This window comes from Magnolia sinica, chromosome 10 (genome assembly GCF_029962835.1).
Source record: "Magnolia sinica isolate HGM2019 chromosome 10, MsV1, whole genome shotgun sequence".
Taxonomy (NCBI): Eukaryota; Viridiplantae; Streptophyta; class Magnoliopsida; order Magnoliales; family Magnoliaceae; genus Magnolia; species Magnolia sinica.
Window position 1 is genome coordinate 279,971 of NC_080582.1, and position 22,451 is coordinate 302,421.

Consider the following 22,451-nt stretch of genomic DNA (forward strand, 5'->3'; position numbering starts at 1 on the left):
CGGGAAACATGGTGTGGTGTCAGCTTTAGATGGATTTCCTGTACTGATTCTGCTCACAATTGATGCTTCTAATGTAGTAGAAAATCTTATGGAAGTGTTTTTGCTTTACTTTGTTTTTTTTTTTTTTCAGAGAGAAAGATTACAAAAGCCTATTCTACGTCGCTTGCAGGTGAGATTTGTATATTTGCTTGAACATTTATGGTGCATTTGACATGTTTTTTGGAGACATTTCATGGGTATAACCTGCAGGCGCAGTGAATTGCATCCCTCATTCATAATGATGGTTCTATTCTGCTGTATTATGGATTGTAATTTGTAACCAAGGACCTTTTTTGAACTTAACACGGTTCTTTCTTACATTAAATGGACTGTTGACTGGTTGGATGTGTGTCTGAAGTAATGATTGCTTTGGCTAAACCCGGTGTTCTGAAAATTGAATCATTTTGTAAAGCCATGCCAGGTCCGGAGCAAATCTAACCTTCGTATTAAGGGGAGGGAGTACCTCTAGAGGCACTGCAGTTATCATGCCTCTGTGACATTGTCTTTGCTGTGCATGTGGCATATGGAAAAGGTCTGATCCATTCATTCAGCTCCAATGGCTAATGAGCTATAGACACAAAATGGAACACTATTCAGGTGATCCGAACCCTTTAATTTATTGCGCTCAAGCCTCAAAGTAGACAACAAGATTCAGCAATGTCTCAAAGTCTCACTTTAGTTAGAAAAGGTTCATTCGTTGGATGGTACCATAGTCTAATCAAGGCAAGTTTTGGTTAAGTGCCATTCAATGGCAGAGCATGTGGGATGGTCAGAGCTCAAAGCCATGTACCACATGTATGGAGGCACAAAACTTCTTGCTTCTGGCAGTATTGGATCTTTTCCTTATCTTAAGATTCTTTTGAAATGTTTTTAAATTTAATAAAACTACATTAAAAATTTTTTTAGAAGTGGTGGAGAAGACGTGGCCAATTAACAATATCCTAGATTCTCTACAACTTCCTGTATGATGAAACCCTTGTCAGTATCGACTCCCTATTCATTAGGGGTTGCTGGCATCTGTATACATTGGTATCGACCCTTATTGTCTTCCTTCAAATATATGGCACTGCTACTGTTGGGCATGGTGTCAGGCTTATTTTGGGCCCACGTTGTGTCTATTGACTTCTTTGTTCAGCTATCGCTTCTTCTCTTCTTTGAATCTGAATGTGTCATTGTCCGTCACTTCTCTATCTTCTGAAGGCGAGTTGACTCCTACAGATGAGCCAATTGTTGGGAATGCTAGCTTGTCTTGGGTGGTGATTTTTGTTGAACATTACAATAAAACACAAAAGAATCCTAATATAGAACCACACCCCCCACCCCCCGGCAACGATGAGAAATAAGGAAGGGAAATGGAATTCCCAATACAAAAGAGAAGTGTGGGAAACCCCAGGCATGATGGCTGTAACCACTGTTTCCAAGCAATTGCTCATGTAAGGAAGCAGAGGGAAGGATGGCATATGGATAACTTATTTCTTTATCGCAAGTGGGCAAGGTCTTATGGAACTTGTTTGATAGATTGCTGGGATGTCATGGCCATTCCAAAAGAATAATGCTCAAGTAGGAGCCAGCTTACCTGGATATATTTTATATGCTTACTGTACTAGTATCGTACCATTTGTCGCCAATACTGTTATTACATGCTGCATGAATACCTGTAAGATATGTTTTCATATCATATTATGTTCTTTGTTGATGTAACTCTCAGCAATTTTCTCATGGTATCAAGTATTTATGGGATTTTTGTATCTGCGTACCAGTTTTCTGTAAATAGGGAGCTGATTTGTATCCGTATCTGGGCATCAGAAGGGATGGCTGTTTTGAGATATAGGAAACATTTTGTTGAGAATGCTTCCATACATGCAAGAATGACTTGTTACTTGAATATGGATACAGATAAGGGATCCACCTTCTCAAAATCTTCCACTCCAGAACTGCCTAATTCTGAAATCTAGCTGCGAGTCATCAAAATAAAATAAATAAACAGTAGCTGATTGTAGGGTGTCCATTTATGACCTTCGTCAAGTTGATCATTCATATTTAATGGTTTGTTTTCACAACATGTGATATCCTGTCCTTGCCTAGCTTTCAATGTAAGCACTCCATCGTGTTTGTGTTTATTCAGCCACCTCCACCTGTTAATGATACCAATCCGTACAATGTATTCAGACCAAGGGAGAAAGCCCACCGGCTCCACACAAGAAGGGTAGGTATTGGAGGTTTGTTACATGTTGAAAGTAGAAACTACTTGAATCTAATATGAGCATTGTTTCTTTGACGAACTTTGGCTGTTCTTCGTTTGTAGATGCAAAGGCGGGAGAACAATGTTCAATCCTTTGAAAAGCTTCGCCAGGTCAACTCCTCTCTCCTTGTAGAGATGTAATGCTTGCCTTTTGCCTCTCAATAATTCAAAATCTTTGATGAAAACTGTTGCAAGTTGGGAAAAGTAGAAATTGCTTAAATTGGTTGTCCAGTGCCTGAGCTTGGTAGGGCCTTCTGACCTGTTAAAGCTCACAATTTACTGGTGCTTGACTTTGTATCTGTTTTCACGCAGCTAAGAGAAAAGCTAGGATCATCTTGCTAACCTCTGCTTGTTTAGTGTGTCTTATATGGAATTGCTTTCGACTTGTGGTTTGTCACATATGCTCACCCCCATGCACTTTCATACTTTGTGTGCCTATTTATGCACTTACATATTATCGGTCATTTTTGTAACTTCGCTTTTCTTGTTGCAGAAATTACTGTCTATGAAAAAATGTTCTACTACTATTTTTTCGTTATATGCAAACAAGACGCAGGCATTAGACAAAATTATAAGCAGAAATAAAGAAAGAACTATTATTTATTTTTATTTTTTAATAAATAGCGAGTAACAACTATATAATATCTAATGGTGTATAAAACCATTCATGTCTATTTATCTTATCTTATCTTTTTTTCTTTATCTTCTTTTAAAAATAAAAATAAAAATTTTATGTGACAGCTATACAAATAAGGCCGAATGCCGAGACGTGCAGGAGAACTTATTTCTTTAGGGAAACTAAGAAAATGCTGCTCTCAGAGCTGCCATTGACTACCCATTACTTGAGAGCAATATACTCTTCAAAGTTGAGTATTTAAAACTAAAGCAAGATCTGCTGATGATGCTATCTCAAGAAGATGGAGATACAAACAGTGGTGCATGGTTGGTGAAGATGACAAAAATAGTGTTTACTTCTTTCTTTCTTTTCTTTCCTTTTTTCTTTTTTTGGTAGTTTGACAACAACAAGAGGAGGGAACTCTTTCCTCTAATTAAATTGGAAAAGCTATGGGACAGATAATTGCATGTTTAAGGATCAGTTATTTCTTACTGTAACTGTAAACCTTCTGGTTCGTTTCCCCATCTTTGACTTAATTCTCGCCCAGAATCTAATGAAATAGAAGATGTGCTAGCAACTATGAGGATTTAGATATTAGTAGCAGAAATATTTAGTCAAAGGTGGCCCTTCACTTCTGAATCTTGCCCTGCACTCACTTTGGAGTCCTCTCTTAGTCTGTCTGCCCGCCACTAGTAAGACTATTCAATGCCTCAACTCTACCAATTTGTTCCATTAGCATCTGTCGGAAAATCTGTGTTTCTATAAACACAATCACTAAATATGTTTATTTTTATACATTATTAAATATCAATATAATTTCAAATGTTTTTATTACTAACTTATACAGGTACTCATAAGCGCTCTTGGTTTTTGACATTTTTTATATCTCATGTTTCCCCAATGACTCCCGTGTCTCCTCCTGCATCCATTCCCACTGTGTTAAACTAAGGATTAAATGGCTTTTTTAGATGGTAGGGCCTATATACTTTGATTGCCAAGTTTTCTGTTCACTTCATTTGACCTTAGTACTACCTATGGGGGGAAAAAGACTAGTTTGAAAATGGAAATACTGTTCTTGTATTTTTCTCTTAGAAACTGGTTAGTCTTTCTAATATGTTTTCTTTTTTTTTTTTTTTTTCCTTTTACTATTATACATCATATTGCAGCACTTCTCTGTTGAAAGTGATTTTATTGGTCGAAATTGCATTGATTTTACTTCAGGTCAGGCGCAACTTGGACCAAGCTAAAACAATAGTAGAGATTTTAGTTAAGGTATTTGTTCCTTATGATGCATTTAAAGTTCTCATGAATAAAATATATATCTTATGTTCTTATCGCTAGGAAATGTGTTCCTGTATCTGATCACACAATTTTTTTAGAGGGAAGAGAAGAGGCGAGAAGTCATGGAGAGTGAAGTTAACCTTCAACGGATTCAGGTCAAGTTTAAGGTATGGATCTAATACTGTGATCTGCTGCTTTAATTTCATTGGTATATCCAATGTTTTAAATATCATTGATATCGGCCGATATATCCGACGATATCTCTTGTATCCCACCTCTAAGATACGAAACACACAGGTAGTGCCGATATATCCTACATGTTCGATCCAGTGAGCATTTTCAATTTTCGATCCCTTTTTTTGTTGAAATTATGTTAAATCAGTGTTAAATTGTTATAAATCCATTGGTTCTTCATGTTTTGCATGAAAAATCATGGAGTTGGAGTTTGATTTCGATATCCATTGGTTCTTCATGTTTTCCATGGTTTTTTCAAAAATTTCATTCAATCAGCTATCAATTGAGACTAATTTCGAAGTATTTGATAAAATGATCATTACACACACTCTAATTTCAAATTTTGAGTGTAGGTGGTCCGATTTGGGGAACCATCAAAATTTTCCTAATTTCTCCCTTGCAATGTTGCACTCCAAACATGAAATCAAGCATGTATGAGGGCTAATCTACTGATTGTTAAGTCCTTGTCAATTTTTGAAGAATAAAAATCATTTTTTAATAAAAAAATATTAAAATATTATTTTTTTTCCAAAATTCCCCTTCAACCACCTGTCAATTATGACTAATTTCGAAGTATTTAGGAGTGTTTGATTCAATGATCATCTCATACGCTCTAAATATTCTGCATTCAATTTGAATATAGTTGCCATTAGTTCAGTCAGACAACGCATAACTTAGGACCCTATACAAAGGAAACCTATTATGTGCACTTGTTTTTTGAAATGTTATGATTTAAAAGTGCGTATTAAGGTGTTTTTTTTGACAATCCCTGAAGTTTCATTGAAAAATTCAACCATTTTCCCATTGTTTCCCCATGTTTCCTAAAAACTACAGTAAATTACCCGATACAAACGGTATATCCCGTGCGATAACCGATACGTATATGTATCCTAAGGATGCGATACCGATATTTCGAACACTGGGTATATCTTTGTGATGGGAAACTAGTAGACTTGCTGCAAGCAGCCTGAAGTCTCATTTACGTTTGTTTTATCCAAGAGACGAATACATATGACTGGTGGCCTAGGTAATTGACTATGTTGAAGTGGCATTCATTCATTTTCATAGCTATTGGAAAGTTTAACGAAAAGAGACTTTTGTGATTTTATAATGAAAATATACAATTTAAACATATCCAAGATTTTTTTAAAATTCATAAACATCTTCTTCTTCTTCTTCTTGTTTTTTTTGTTTTTTTTGTTTTTTTTTTTGTTTTTTTGTTTTTTTGTTTTTGTTTTTTTTTGAATAGTAATAAATTTAATTTTATTAACAAGCTGAATAACAACAGTTAAAACAGTAAAGAATACAACCTCAACAGACTTACTCGGTACATCGAAGACAGTAAAGAAAGCAAGCCCCCATTACTACCCTTATTACAACCCAAGTTACAATCCCCACATAGATTCCAATTCACCATTTACATTTTTAATCCATGATTCCTGATCTATGACACCTGTCTTAGAATGCCACGCCGTTTCTTCCCATGGTCCTTGCTTGTTGAGGAAGCAATGATTATTTCGCTTCCGCCACATGTTCCAAAAAACTGCTAATAAGACAACCCGCCATATCACTCACTTTTCCTTAGGAAGGTGAGTGCCATGCTAGGCCCAAAACACATCGGCAACCAACTGGTGCATCACCCATATAACACCAAAGGATGTTGAGAAGGTGATCCAGACTCTTTGGCCGTCGTACAAAGGGGCAATGATGAGGACATCTAAGCACCAATCAGAGTATACCAGAGGAGGAGGAGATCTTTGGCCCAGTTCTAGCATCTTTATGATTGGATGATTATTACATGGAGCCCGGATTGAGTACGTAGTTGTGTTGGAAGACCCCACATGCATGTTCGAAGGCCCTACATTGGAAAGATGCATGTGGACTGCATATAAGAGCTTATTGGACACATCAGATCGTTGGATCGTGATCGTGGGTCATCTTGACTATTGGATCATGACCATGGACCATCTTGATCGTGGACCATTGAACATGATGGAGTCATTGGATGGCTTAGTTTAGTTGTTTTGTTTGTTTATTTAAGGTATTTTGATTTATTTTATGTTTTAATTGAACTAATGGGGTATTTTGGACATTTCTTAGCAATAAAGGTTTTGTTTTTTGTAAAAAAATGCCCCAAATAGACTATAAAGGCTTGGGTGTGTGAATGCCCTAGTGTTATGATGCATTGAATAAAAAAAATTCTCTTTTTGCTTGAGCAAAGAAAACCTCCCGTGATTGGAGTGGTGTGAAGCCATGGAGTAATTCCATCTTATCTCACTCTCGCTCTCTCTTATTATCTTCTTTCAAGGTATTATCTTCACTTTTCTTCTCTCTCTCTCTCTGCTTCCTTCAATCTCTCTATTTCTCTCTACTCTATTTTCCTTTTGTTTTCCTTAAAACCCTTCCCATTATATCCAAAACCCACCTAAACCTAAACCTACCCTAACCATACAACCATACAGATCCCCACCCTTGACCGTACGACTACATGGACATGACTATATGGTTGTCCGTACGACCAGCCCATTCCCCCCTTCTCTCCCTCTTTAATCCTTCATCATTTCCCCTTAAATCCCGTAACCCGAAGCCTCCAACCCGAAAACCCTAACCTAGAACCTAGATTCCCCAAACCCTAATTACCAAAACCTTAATTCCCAAATCCTAGCTTACCTAATCCCAAAACTCTAATCCAATTCCCCTTTTTTTTTTTTTTTTAGTTCCTAAATTAATCCTAACCTACCAACCCTTTGAATTAAGATTAATCCCTATACTAGATGGAAGTTCGACCTTCCATAGATCCTAATCGATTCATACTTTGTTAGATTTGCATTGCAGGATTGTTTATGGCTTTGAATTGGAATATGTTTTGTTACTTGGATTCTTTAACTTTGTGATAGAGTAGTTATATTTTGTGTTTGATTGCTTTAATTAATCCGTTATCTAGTTTCAGCACACGATTCTAGGTTAGACCATCCGTCCTGCATCAGACAATGGATGAATAGATGATCTATTGATTTTGCTTCGTCTGTGCACATGAGACAGATATTTGAGAGAATCATAGACATTTTTTAGAGATTGTCTACAGTTTTTTTTTTTTTTAAAGGCAACTTGAATATATTAGAAAAAAGGAAGAGTACAAAAGGGGATTGCTGAGGTAGCAGAGCCAAGGCTACAAGCCAAGAAACAAAAAATTAAAATCTTTGAGACCTGGAATAGAGATTGTCTACAGTTACGATGTGCTTCCACCCAACCAACCAAAAAAAGGATGCAACCATGGTACGTGCCCCATAGAACCAAAGCGCATGAAAAAATTCCGGTCTCCTTGTCCCTTCAAAACCACTCATCATCTGGAAGAAAGACTTTCAAACCGTAAAATCTATGGAAGGAGAAGCATTCCAAACCATAAAATCTTCCGATGCTAAAGAGGGGGTGAATATTATGAAGCCGGTCCAATAATTGGGCAAAGTCTACCGCTTCCGCATTTGATAAAGCTCTTTTGCATGGTTGACACCACACCACTATCGCTGACATAGGAGTAACATGTGGACACTGATATGTTCTTCAAGGGAGCCAACCTTGCCAAAGATGGAAATTCCAATTCCAAGGGTCTATCATCACACTATGGATCCTCCCAAAAATGAATGCGATTCCCATTTTCGAGGGAGAAGACCATCCCATGCTTACTGAGTTAATGATCCTCCATATTCCAGATGCATGATAATGTGAGGATCTTATAACCTCCCATCCCCCCATACTTGTGTTCAATAACTTCTCCCCATAGCTTGTTGTCTTCGGATCCAAATCGCCATTCCCAGTTTTGTAAAAGTACTACATTCATAGATTCTAAAACTCTTATGCCTGTGCCGCATTCTGATAATAGCTTTCATACCTTCTCTTACTTAAGCTGGTGGAATTTCTATTTTTCCTCCACTCCTTGCCATAAGAAATTGTGCCTCAACTTTTTCAATTTATCCAAAACTAACTTCGGACACTTGAATAGAGACATAAAACAAACATGAAGGTTAGGTAAAGCCACTTAAGAGTGATTCGATCTGCAAACCAGAGATGATGACTCTTCCACCTTGACAACTTTCTTTTAAACCTTTCTATCACCTTGTTCCATAAGTATTTTGCTTATTTACCTATGCATAGCAGGAGACCCACATAGGAAGAAGGATCCGATTACACACCAAGTATTAGTTCAAAATCTTCTTTTCCAAGTCCCCTAAAATTTTTTAGCACCATGAGCCCTTTATATTGTTTATCTTGTTTCCATGGATCTTTGTCTGCCTCCGGGAATGGAAACCACCCGAAAGATGCACGGCGTAATTTGGTCTATCATTAAATAAAAGCCTAAAGAACCATGTTTTTAGTGTTTGAAATCAGAAAATCCATTTACAAATCAGGATATTGAGACTAATCTTTGCACTTTGAGAATCATACACCAAGGAGCTCATTCATAGGCACACACGATATGCATCTTGCTTTAAAATATGCATAAAGCTTTGAAGTTCATCTTAGCTTATGCCTTGGCTGTCATTTGTTGTAGACGTTATTTGGAGATGGATGAATGTCAATTCCAGGTGGCACACACAATTTTATTTACAAATGGTTGAAGTCAAAATTTACAAGTATAAGCAAACTAAAAGCATAATTACAACTCAAGCCAACTATCAGGGAACTTATCAACCGCCTTAAACACAATCACGCATTCAATTAAATTTAATTTAGCCCTATTAAACACTTTGACACCTGCCCTGCCCGATTTCTGAAGCATCAATTGTTCATTTCTAGCCATAAGAACCAAATCCTTGCAAGCAAGCACAATAGCCACACTTTTTTCTGCCTTTTTTTTCCAAAATCACCACCATGCCACATGAAGAAAAGCTGAGCACTGGAACACGGCGATACCCATGCTATGTCAAACAACTTGAAAAAACCTTCCCATCGAGCTCTTGCAAAAGAATAATGAATAAATAAATAATCTATTTATTATTATTATTTTTTTAATTTTTTTAAAGTAACGAGAATATATTGAAAGTGGAAAAAAAAGATACAAACGGGGCTGCTGAGATAGCAGAAAAGCGAAAGCGCAAAAGAGGAAACTATAAGCCTAAAAAATGAAAATCAAAGGCAGCTAGGGTAGGCACATTCGAAGCCCATTCAATTAGAAGCTTTTTAGCTTTCGATCCCACAGACTGAATAGAAGCGTGAGCATTGTTGAAGCATCTATCATTTCTCTTCTTCCAGACAGCCCACCAGATGGCCACAATTGCCAATATCATCAGTGGACTCCTTTTAATTGAATAAACCGTGCAATTAAGCAAGACCCATAGATGCATAAATAACTGGAATAAGAACAATTATGGAGAGATAAAGTCCTGATGAATCTGAGAGACGAGCAGGCAGTGAACAAGGAGGTGATCAACTGATTCTTCACTGTTCATGCAGCACAGATAGATGTTGGTGAGCTGCATACCCTTCTTCATGAGGTACATTAATAAATAAATAATCTATTAATGATGCATCTTTGAAGTACATTAAACAAACATTTGGAAGAATTGTCTTTTTGTTTTGAAGATTGTCCACCATTAGCAATTTGTTGCAACCCACTAACCTTGTCAAAGCAACAACCTTTAGCAAAGCACGATTGCCAAACATAAGTAGACTAACTGATTCCTTCACTAATCCTGTTGCCACTAAGAATCTTGAAGAAAGACCCAACTGAGAATTTCCCGGATTTCTCTTTCCTCCAAATCAACGAATCAGGCTCACTTGGCACCGGATGAACCTTAGAGAGCAACTTTAGCAAATTGATGAAGTCCTCTAACTCACCATCATCAAAATTCCTTCTACTTTGCTGGGATCAAATGAGTTCCTCACCTTGCAAACTAAAACAACTTGCCAACCATACATTTGACTCTACTGGTAGCCTCACTAACCTAGGAAAAACCTCACTCTTGTTCCACTCCCATATATCCTCCAAAACCTTATCTTTAGCCCATTTCCTAACAATAACATGTCCCTTTCCAAATCCTACTTTTTAATGATGCCACTGATTTCCAAAGAAAAGAGGACCTATGCAAAGACGATGCCCGGATCCACCATCCCCCCTCTAAACCGCATATTTCCTACCCACCACCTCTTTACATAAACTACCATCTTCAACCCGAATCTCCATACCCAATTCCCTAACAAAGCTAAACTCATAACCTCCAAACTTGGTAACCCTGCGTCCCCTTGATCCTATGGCTTGCACACATTTACCCACTTCATAAGATGAAACCTATGCTTGTCCTCCACTCCCTGCTACAGAAAGTCAATTTTTTTTTTTCCAACTTGCTTGCAACCAATTTTGAGCATTTGAATAAAGACATACAATAAATTGGAAGATTCGACATTGCCAACTTTATTAAATTTAACCTCCCTCCCAATGACAAGTACCAACTCCACCATTGAGATAACTTTGAAATCTCTCCACAACTGTCCCATAAATGTTTCGCCAATTTTCCTAAGCATAAGGGGAGACCCAGGTATGTGGATGGGAAGGAACATTCCCTACAACCGAAAACGTTAGCAAAAGAGCTTACCTCTTCCCTTGAGATACCATCCCCAACAACTCACTCTCACTGATATTTACTTTTAGGCTAGATACCGCTTCAAAACAAATTATTATTATTTGAAGGGTGTCCACCAGCACATCATCTGCCTCACACACCAATAGAGTATCATCCGCGTACTGAAGATGAGTGATTTGGAAATCTGAATTATCAATGTTGAAACCTCTTAAAAGACCCACTGTTGCACCTTTATCTATCATTCTACTCAACACCTCCATTACCACCACAAGCAAATAGGGGGATAAATGATCCCCTTGTCTCAAACCTCTAGAAGAAGAGTCCATTTACCAATGTCGAAAATCTGAACACATGCACATATCCAAGCTCACCATTTGACACCACACCCCAATTGTCCTAACATGTAGTCGAGGAAATCTCAATCCACATGGTCATAGGTTTTTTCAATATCTAATTTGCACGCCACTCCTTTCAAACTTCTTTTGTTACTTGCATCAATACATTCATTCGCCACTAGTGCACTGTCCACTATTTGTTGCCCTGCCACGTACGCTCCTTGAGATTTGGATATGACATCCCCAATCACCGCTTTAAATCTAGACGTCAACAACTTTGACAGAATCTTGTATGGGCCCCCAAAAGGCTAATGGACCTATAGTCCTTTAAGCTTTCCTCTCCTCTTTTTTTTGGGAATTAATGTGATAAACATCGCCCCTAACTCCAGTTCAATAAAGCCTTTTTCATAGAATTCATTAACATAGCCAATCACATCATTTTTTACAAGCTCTCAAAATTTTAGATAAAATGCGATCGGAATCCATCCGACGCTGGTGCTTTGTCACTATCCATCTCCCCTAATATATTTTGAATGTTTAAAAACTAAGAAGGCTGATCTAATATTACAATATTAAACAAAACACTTGAGTTTCTAAAATAATTATCAATGTGTATTAGTTAGTGTCAGTGTTGTCTCCAACAGTGTCTTTTAGGGTGTAGGATATTATCATCACCATCATCTTCATAGCCTTGTCTCAACTATTTGAGATCGTTTTCTAAGTCCTATTTCACCAATTTTTCCTATCCAAGGCGTTGTCCTCAGTAATGAACAAATCTTCATACCCCTTCTTACCACATTGGTCCAATTTATTTTAGGCCTTCCTCTCATCCTCTTTGCAGGCTTTTCAACCGCAATCAAAGTTCCCCTCTTTAGTGCAGTTGTCTCTGACTCTCCGCTCTTGGTTGCATATGATCGAGCCATCTTGATCAGCCTCCATTTTATCACATATTGGGACCATTGTTTTAAATATCAACGATATTGGCCAATATATCCCACGTATATCTTGTATCCCACATGTGAGATATGAACTTCACAAGTAGTGCGATATATCTCACATATTCGATCCGATGAGCATTTTCGATTTTCGATCCTTTTTTTCTATAAATCATGTTAAATCAGTGTCAAATTGTTACAAATCCATGGTTTTTCATGTTTTGCATCAAAAATCATGGATTAGGAGCTTCAATTTCGAGATTTTGAGGAGATGGGCCAAGTTGCGGAAAGTTGAAAAAAAAAATCAAACTTTCCCACTTTCTTGCAAATCGGTTGCACTCTTGTGTCCAAACATAAAATCAAACATGTATATAACTTGATCTAGTGATTCTTCTTTTGCTTTTGAATGTATTGCTTGTGTTTCCACACATATTTTTACATTTATAAATTATATAAATAGACTTTGAATATACTTGCATCAATTTAGTTAGACAACGCATAGATTAGGACCCCATACAAAAAAAACCTATCATGTGCACTTATTTTTTGTAATGTTTTAATCTATAAATGTGTGTTGATGTCTTTTTTAACAATCACTGAAGTTTCATTGAAAAATTCGAGCAATTTCCCCATGTTTCCAACAATAACGATACATTACGTGATACAACCGATATATCCTATGCGATAACCGATACGTATCCGTATCCCAAGGGTGTGATACTTAACGCGATACCAATATTTCGAACACTAATTGGGACTACTTGTAGGTTGCTTCAGATGACCTCATTCTTAATTCTATCCTTGCTAATCTTCACAAACATCCATTTCAACATTCCCATTTTTGCAAAACTCATCCTTTGCTCGTGTTGTCTCTAACTGCCCATGGTTGAATAGCTGTCTTGTAGAAATTTCTTTGAGGTTACATAGGCATGCAACAATCATGCAGCACTCGGAAGGCACATTTCCACACTCTGCTGCAAATAGCCTTATTGGTCTCTCCATCATTTTCAATAATAGAGCCAAGGTAGTGAAAAAAACACATTTGAGGAATCTCCTAGCGATTTATTGAAAAGATCCCCACGTGCGAAAAGATAAAAAAAGGCAATCAAGGCAATGGATAGAAGCCCTAGTGCAAGGGCATTTTCACACCGGGCTCGAGTGGGGTCGCCTGTGGGATGCAGGGGCACACTCAGGGTGGGCGGGGCCCACGGGGGAGGTCTCATGTTCGAGACTCCTCATCAGGGGTGGTTAATGCGCATTTCGTATAGGGCTCAAGTGGGGTAGCCTGTGGGATGCGGGGACACACTCGGGGTGGGCGGCCCATGTGAGGCAGTACCCATTTGATTTGGGGCCCACGAGGGGGGTTCGGCCGAGGTCCTAACCCATGAGATGTGAGGCCTGGGCTATGAGATAAAGGGATTAATTCGCCATACTCTAACAATTCGAGCTTTTAGAGCAAGTGGTTAATTGTCCTGCATCAAATTTGGTATCAGAGCTTAGGGTTCTTGTAGGGGAATGCATTGCATGTTTAGGGTTTAATTTATTTGTGCCCATTATGCATTAAGTAACATCATATAGAGTTGTTTAGAGGTCCATAATTTCTGATATAGGCTGCTGAATTTTCTGCTATCAGAAAATTTGCATATCTCTTTGTTGGATTTTCTGTTGACAGATTTTTTTGGATAGATAGGTTGCTGGAAATTGAGTAGTATTGTGTCGTTTTCTCCATATAGAGTCCTATAGGAGCATTTAGTCCTATCTAGGCGCATATGGTCGTAGTAGAAGGTCCTTAGATTGAGTTAGTAGTTGTATGCATTGACCACACGTACGGGTCGTGGTTTTGGCTTGCACCCTATATACTAAATATGGAGCAATTGAAAGAGTCAATGAACAAGCTGACCCAGCAGTTTGAGTCTTTGGGTAGGCGCTTGGAATAATATATGGACCAATGCTTTGAGCAGCTTGATGTACGCGTTACCCAACTAGAGACCTTCGCTAGGGCAAACCCCACCATTGGGGAAGATGCCCAATCTCAGGCAGGTGGTCAGGAAGATAGACCAAGGAATGGAGGTGGCTAAGGAATCGGTTATAGGCACTCACCCATGCACCCACCCCGTGAGGTACATCAAGACCATTATGACCTCGATGTGCAACTTCTCAAAGGAGTTAGAGTAGATGTCCCCACGTTTGATGGCCACTTGGACCCTAAAGTTTTTCAAGATTGGTTGGCAGACATGGACCACCTTTTTGAGTGGTACGACATGTACGACCTTATGGCTAGAGAGAGTGCACCAGAGGCTAGTGTAGACTTACCCACTGAAGCCATTCCGGTAGTGGATGAGTTTCGTGATATCTTTCCTAATGATCTATCGGATGAGTTTCCCCCTATGAGGGATATACAACACACTAGGACGTGGGACACCGTACTACTTATAGCCGAGTTTGCGTTTAATAGTTCTATCGATAGGTCCATAGGTCTAAGTCCTTTTGAAGTTGTTACTGGTTATAAACATAGGAAACCTATTGATCTTGTCCCTATGTCACTGTCTTATAGGCCGTCAGAGTCTGCGGAGTCTTTTGCACATCACAGTCATTCATGGCATTAAGAAATCAGGCAGAAGATTATGACTAGTAATGAACATTATTCACTTTTTGCAGACCAACATAAATGTTTCAAGGAATTCAATGTAAGAGAATTTGTGATGGTCTGTGATGGTCCACATCAAGCTAGAGCGGTACCCTCAGGGAGCCGTTCATAAATTACACGTGCGTAGCGATGGACCATTCAAAATTATAAAACGAAACGATCTCAATGCGTATGTGGTAGATCTTTCATCTTTCATAGAAATTAGTTCCACATTCAATGTGGATGATCTAGTTGCATTTCAGGGGACCACTGATACATTGTCCAACCTGTCACCTAACCATCCTAATTCCCTAAACAATTCCCTTAATCCATGGCCCCCTCCCGACCCATCTTCCCAGCCTCTACCTCCCATACCTACCATTCCCACACCCAGAGAGGAGAGATGATATTCTGGACCATCAGATAATATCCACGTTGGATGGCGGGTTTTAGAAGTTTTTAGTCAAGTGAAAGTCACGCCCAGCTTCAAACAGTACGTGGCTCGCTGAGGAGGAGTTTTAGAGACTTGATCCTTACATCTTGGAGCGATTCAGGAGTTTTGTTTCGCCAGTGGCGAAATCTTCGCAACCGAGGAGAATTGATGGGGACATCTCGCGCACATGCACGTATGTAAGGAGGAGGAGGGCCCCACCATCAATTTGGATCGATGACGATGTACAGGGAGGGCCTCCTAGTTAGAGGGATGCGTTTTGGTTTGTTGGAGTGGACCCGATAGTCATGTGAATCCCACCATGGGTTCTCGTGATCGTGGCCCACTATCCCAATTAATTTAGTACTTTGGGTTTTGCTTATTATTGTTATTAGGAGTACCATGTACGGTTTAGATTGCTTTAATTAGTTGTTATTTTTAATTACTTCGTTGCCAAGTAATAGGTTGCGCACATGGCTCGAGTTTTGGAGTATAAGGTTTTATTATAAATAGGCACCCCTTGTAGTCTTTTTTATAGAACGAAGATTAATAAAATTGCTCCATTTTTCTGCTCTAAATTTCCGAGTTGTGGAGATTCAATTGGGTGCGACTCTCCCTTCCTTAAAGGGCTGACTACTGTGGTGCGAAGCCACACCTATCCCGATTCGCCCCCATCTTCTACCATCCATATTTCTTTTTTCCTACAAGCATTCCATCTACAAATCCATCAATATTTGCAGGCGTTTCCTCATCTACAGCAGATTTCTGTAATCTGGTCCTTTGGCGGAGTACCACGCATAAACCGTGCATCGGATCGAGCTGAGATTTGAGGGTTTTAGAGTCCATCTCTGGACGACCAGGGCCAAGGTGGCCCTTTTCTGAATAGTGGGCTTTACACACGTGCGACCGGGATTACACGCACGTGCATTTGGGCCATTACTGCTGTCCACACATGCAGTACTTCTCTGGTTCGTCTCTCTCCTCTCTGTCACTCCTCTTTCACTCAAAATCCCTAAACCTAACCCTAAATTATTCAAATCTCCAATTTTATGCCCTTTCTTCAACCTTAGGGTTCCTCGAATTGAAATTTCTGAATCCCTTGAATTAGGGGAATTATTTCTGTGCATGTGTGGATGAATTTACCCTCCTTTGATTTTTGTTTGGTCTATAATTTTGATTGATCCGGCCCTAGCACATGTAGGCCTGGACCCGCATAGATTCCCCTTGCTTGAATGTTTGAACTTTTGTGTGGGATGTGGAATTTTTATGTGATTGTTTTTGAATTAGTATGATCTAAAGCCTGAGATCTTGCATATCATATTTAATTTTCATGTCCTGCATCAAGCCCCCTATACAAAAAGGAGATCTATAAAACCCTTAGCAAGGGAGTCCGCAATACTAATAGCCTCTCTAGGAATTTGACGAAAAGAAATATCAATGGAGCAGGCATACAACCTAATGCTGTTGACAGTAAAACCTAAATCCAAGGGGGTTCACATTTTCCAGACAGACACCCAAGTAGTCACAGTCACATTAGAAGGGTTTCCCTACATGATTCACCTGCCCATCCTGCTAGCAAAATCTCCTCCCTAATTTTGATGGCTAACAATTCTGCTATGTGTTCGAGTTTCTGGATCATACGGCCTGGCAAAAGTAAATTACTGTGACTAAAGATCCATAGGCATGCAGTGATCAGCGATCAAGGAACTCTCCAGAGGCACATCTGTGCTTAATCCAGCCAGTTGAAATATCATCATCAATCTCACCATTGTTTTAAACAATAGAGCCAAAATATCAATACAAACTGACTTAGAGGAATCTCCTGCCATCAATTTTAACTAAAACTTTGCTTCTACAAGTTACAACTGTGCCTACTTTCTAATAGAGTTGCATTCCAACTACTCCGTCTTGGTTCTAGATTCCTTAAACATCCAATTTAGCATCCTCCAGATGCACAAAGACCCAATGGGACAAATTTACCTCAACCAACACTGCATCATCTGTGAACAACATAGCACAGAGGAACCTCATCCTGGACACTGTAAGTCTATTCATCAATAAATTGTGTAAAAGGTGAGGGCTTAATGCTAGCCCGATAAATACACACCGCTGCTTGGAACTTACCACTGTTATAGCAAGCCATTCTTGGCCTCCTCTACGTTCTTTTCATGAATCTCTACTTACCTTCCAGTGACCCCTTTTCTCCTCATCATCCACCATGTACTCCAGATTATTAAAAAAAATGTAGATTCTTTCTCCTCTCTATACTTGTACTTTTCAGGATAGGATAGGGCAGCACAAACCTTCTTCTTGGAGCCTCGTTCGTGTTTTATGATCTGGCAATTTTGAGACGTGCTGTGGGAAACATGCAACATTAACTCTCTAAGGCATCTCATTATTTATAGGCTGACCTATTGTAAACCCCTGCCTCGATACTTCTAGGCGCCTTTAATCTTTTACATTCGTTCTTCTTTATTTTATTGAGAAACTTTCTGCTGTTTTTTATTTTTATAACAATACCACATGCAAGCAATGATCTAAGTTTTCCATTTTACCGATTAGTAACTTTAATGGTTCCAGGACAATATCCAGCTCGTTGAAGATGGGATGGCGCTGTGTGGCTTGCCTCTGTTCTCAGGTAGATTTGGTTCAAGTGATGATGACTTTATCGACTCTGACGACATGCCAAACATATGGCCACGTACTCAACCGGCCACGGCACAAAATCCTCCTTCCACGGACTCCAAGCTGATGATGGTCCCAATGGGACACATGAAGCAAGAGTTGAAACGTCGACCTCTGCTGCACGAATGGCTCCATAGGAGGGTATATATCTTTTTCCTGAATTGGTTATCCATTTTTCTTCCCAATTTTTATGGTGTCTCGCCAACTATGTCAAGGAGGCTTTTTCACCTGTTTTACAAAGCAACATATGAGATTTGCACCTATTTCTTTGACTTGATTGCTTAAATGGGCGCTGGATCATTCAGTGTTTGATGTCATTGCTGGGTGGGCAGATGGCCCTTTCTGTCTGAGCACCCGTATTCATCTCATTGTTAATTGAATGAATCAGATGGTGTTGGTATGTATTCGATGCTCTTTCTTGGCTGCAGCCTGCAGTGAGCATTGCAGGGTGACGAGAGGGTCACCTAGCATGTTCCGCATTTTGCTTGTTTCTCTTTTTGGTAAGCTTAATGTTATGATCATCTTCTCAAAAAACTAGTAATAACAATTAAAATAAAAATAAAAATTTAAGGCAGGCTTCAATCCATGCCAACCATGAAAATACAGTGCTCTGGAGTTGGGACCAAGTTGACAGAACTTTGTCAATTGGAGCTGTTTCAAGCTAAAAGAATAAATTCCAATTTGAACTATTAAAGTTTTCTGGTACCACTAGATCAAGATCTTCATACGTTGGTCTAGTCTGTCAGGCTTTCAGAAATACCGAGTTACCCTGCTGATTCGACTGCTGTCTTGAACAAGCAGAGTAGAACAGATTTTCTTTTCTTCTTATCTTTTCTTTCGAATGATTAATCAAGGTGATACACCTCCTCTGAAAATTCTTTCACTGTATTGGTTTATCAACAATTTCAAGTTTCATTCCAAAGCAATTTGTCATGTTTATTTAAGATCCTTTTTTTAAAAGCAATTTTGTCATGTTTATTTAAGACTGTGTGTCATGTTTATTTAAGACTGTGTGTATGTTATTGTCGGCTTTGATTATATTGAAGATGAATGCACTGCTAACTGTGGATTGTGAAATGTTCCATTAATGCAGGATCCACTCGAACCTGTTTTATTGTTTGCAAGACCTCTAGATTCAGGAAGGTTGACTGCTGCTGGCATTGTGCCGCCATCAGATCCTCCTGTGGAAAATGGTTCGACCAACCCACCCTATCGTTTTCGGGGAAGAGTTGGCCGAGGAGGGCGAATCATCTTCGACCGATGGAATCCACTTCTTCGAACTCCAATTGACCATGGGAACTCGTCGTATCTACTTCCTAATCCCAAGCCTCATAGTTGAAGTTGCCCTGATGTTTTTCTTCTGCACTAAGTGAAGCATGTCTGAACTGGGTGAATGCCAAAAAAAAAAAAAATCTTCTGGAAAGGGTTGCCATTGATTTTTTGAGATGATGCAGCAAGACTCAGGGAAACCAAGAGTATGAGGATGGTTTGCCACACCTGGTTCGGTAAGTTCTGTGCAGAGGGCAGGAAGGAGATTTCCATGACCAAGTAGGGCAAAAGGGGTGTAGCTTGGCATGCCTTCATTCGGTGATTTTGGCAGTTTCGGCCATCATTCCAATGTATGTATATTTCAGCCGGGTCCTGACCATGCTGCCCCGCCATTGTACCATTATTCTCATCTGTGCCTTAATGAAATACAACATGATCTTTGTCATTCTCCTTTCTCCACTCCCCTACCCCCACCCAAGGTGTTGTGTCTGCAGCAACGCAACAAATGCAATGCTCAAATCCATTTGACAGGAAAAGCAATAGAGAATTGATTAACAATAATACATGTAGGCAGTGAGAAATCCAAGCAAATGGCTAGGCAGGAGTAACCACAGAAATTAAGAAATACTATCCAAATGGTAGGGAGCTAGAAGATTGGAATTGGGGAGAAAATTAATCCAACATCTTTTTGGTTCCTATGCGAATAATATCCAAAAATTATAAATTGGTACTTGTGCAGATGTCCCATATCTACTTCCAATATGGCATAAAACTCTCAATTTTCGAAGCTCTACTATCGACTAGAAATTCCAAAATCACAAATTATTTCTCCGTTCTTGAAAATGGCCATGACTAGCCATGCATGTAATCTTCCTACTGAATTATTCACAAAATTCCCTATCTATTCTATACACCACTAATTAAAGTGTTAGGATTTCCCAATAGGGGGGCACAAATTGACCAAGCAACTCCTGTCCTGTTTTCTGTATTGGGTGCAGGAAAATAATTAGCTGTAATGTCTCCGGCTTGGTAGACAGTCTTAGCGCTGACGAAGGGGATCTTGAGCTTTGTTCTCAATCAGCGAAGCCTCGCTACAACTACTACTCTACTTATGCTCGGGGTTCTGTGATAGAGGACTATTGTGAGTCACCTAGGGTTCAAAACCTGAACCATTTTAACCTGTTTAGGAAAGAGCCTTTTGAGTGGGAAGAATTTTATTGGAATGGAGACAACTCACAGGTGTATTGGGAGTCACCTAGGCTTGAACCCCGGTTGTCTTAACTTGTAATACCCTACTAAAACCATTTTAACCTGTTTAGGAAGGAGCCTTCGAGTGGGAAGAATTTTATTGGAATGGAGACAACTCACAGGTGTATTGTAAGTCACCTAGGGTTCGAACCCAGTTGTCTTACCTTGTAATGCCTACTAAAACCATTTAAACCTGTTTAGGAAGTAACCTTTTCGTGGGAAGAATTTTATTGGAACGGAGACAACTTGAGAATGGGATTGTCCTCACAGAATTCAGGGCATGCAGAATGACAGTAAGTGTGCCAACCGTCAGGGTTGCCCACTCTTGTGGTAACCTGGCCGATGGGAAGAGAGAAAAAACTCTCCACCCATTCGAATTTCATTTTCCATCCAAATATTTTTCCCATTTTCCTTCACAACACAAAACTTAGCAACTGCGATGATGGCGAAGGTAGACTTCTAGTATGTACTATGGACCTGCCATTCTCCAAACCATTGACGTGATGGTTGGGATGATCCAATAAAAGTGATTTTTTAGAGAGAGAGAGAGAGAGAGAGAGAGAGAGAGATCATCGAAAGCCATACATGATAGGCGGTATAAATCAATGATTCCACCTTCAATGCCAGCATGGAACATGCCTTCTCCAAACCATTGATCAAGTGGTTAGGATCATCTAATCAAAGTAATTTTCGAGAAAGACTGTCAAGGGTGGGTTGCACATGATGGATGGTCCAAATCAAAGTATTTTTTAACTAGTCCATCAAAGGTGGGCGAACATGACGAATGGTTGATATCAATGATTTCACAAATATTAGATGGTCAAGATTACAACTATTGTGCCACTGGGGGGCCAATGCACTTGGATGGTCCAGTGGCAAGGGGGTGGCGGACCAGTACCATCCTACCCTTTCAATGCACAAGGACTGTTTTTGTAATTCATCTCTTATTTTATAATGGTGTTTTTGTTAATACCCACAAATAATACGGTATTTCTAACCCACAAAAAAAAAAAATAATAATAATAAATAAACTTTGTAAATAACTACATTATTGATTAATGGTTATTCCAAATACCCACATTCCGTCACTTGAAGAACCAATGTTCACAAGCATGGGTTCATTCAGCACACCAAAAATCTAACAGGCATCCTTCAATTTCCACAGCTAAATAACATAAGATCATCCATCCCAGAAGACAAACCATGCCCTCAAAATAGAGATGAACTATACAGAAATTGGCAAAATGCCATCTCTTAACATATGCACATTCAATTCCATCATAAGTGTTGATTATTACATCATCGCCATGATAGCTAGATTAAAGCTGTAGGTGATTTAGGAGCTGTTTTATGAAAAGGATGGACAAAGCCTTCATCGCAAAGCTTGGGTGGTGCATTCTGACTGTGGAAAACAATCTATGAATAATGTGGCACAAGTACCTGGGAAATAAGAGTTTCGATGTTGATTCGGACATAATTCCTTGGATACAGCTACATGGAAGAACATCGTCAAAATCATCAAAGAAATAGTTGGGACTGGCAGAGTTTTGAGTAAATGAATGAACAGATGGATCCTTAAAATCCTCCGACCACGTGGGAATCAGTTCTTAAAATCCTCCAGACACATGGGAATCAGATAAGATGATCGCTACAATCAGAAGTCAGTGGACTTCAGCATGGGCTTCAATTAGCCAGCAATGTGGGAATCACCAATATTATTGAAGAAGTCAATCGAAGAAATTAAAAATTCTACTAATCACTGGGAGATTGCTAACATAATCGCCAATTGCAGGATTTTGCATAGGTCTTTCGCAATGTGGGAAGAATGGAATATCTTGTGGGAATCAAACAATGCCAATTGGCTTCATCCACTATTTGGAGTGGTTTTACTCCCTCATTTTGGAGCATGCAACTATGTCAGACAGCAGAACCA

At 39.2% G+C, this 22,451-nt stretch overlaps 1 protein-coding gene across 3 annotated transcripts in view; it reads left to right on the forward strand.

The window, feature by feature from the left end:
• Positions 1-19,718, forward strand: part of LOC131257663 (uncharacterized) — a 31,004-nt gene extending 11,286 nt beyond the window's left edge. For 2 of the 3 annotated variants that reach the window (XM_058258438.1, XM_058258440.1), the window contains exons 6-12: positions 131-169; positions 2,165-2,245; positions 2,345-2,418; positions 4,064-4,169; positions 4,277-4,345; positions 17,897-18,142; positions 19,095-19,718. In XM_058258438.1, the coding sequence (XP_058114421.1) occupies positions 131-169; positions 2,165-2,245; positions 2,345-2,418; positions 4,064-4,169; positions 4,277-4,345; positions 17,897-18,142; positions 19,095-19,340 (861 nt within the window). In that variant the 3' untranslated portion in view covers positions 19,341-19,718. The remainder of the gene's footprint in view (positions 1-130; positions 170-2,164; positions 2,246-2,344; positions 2,419-4,063; positions 4,170-4,276; positions 4,346-17,896; positions 18,143-19,094) is intronic. The other variant, XM_058258439.1, reaches the window with a different exon arrangement.
• Positions 19,719-22,451: the final 2,733 nt, after the last annotated feature.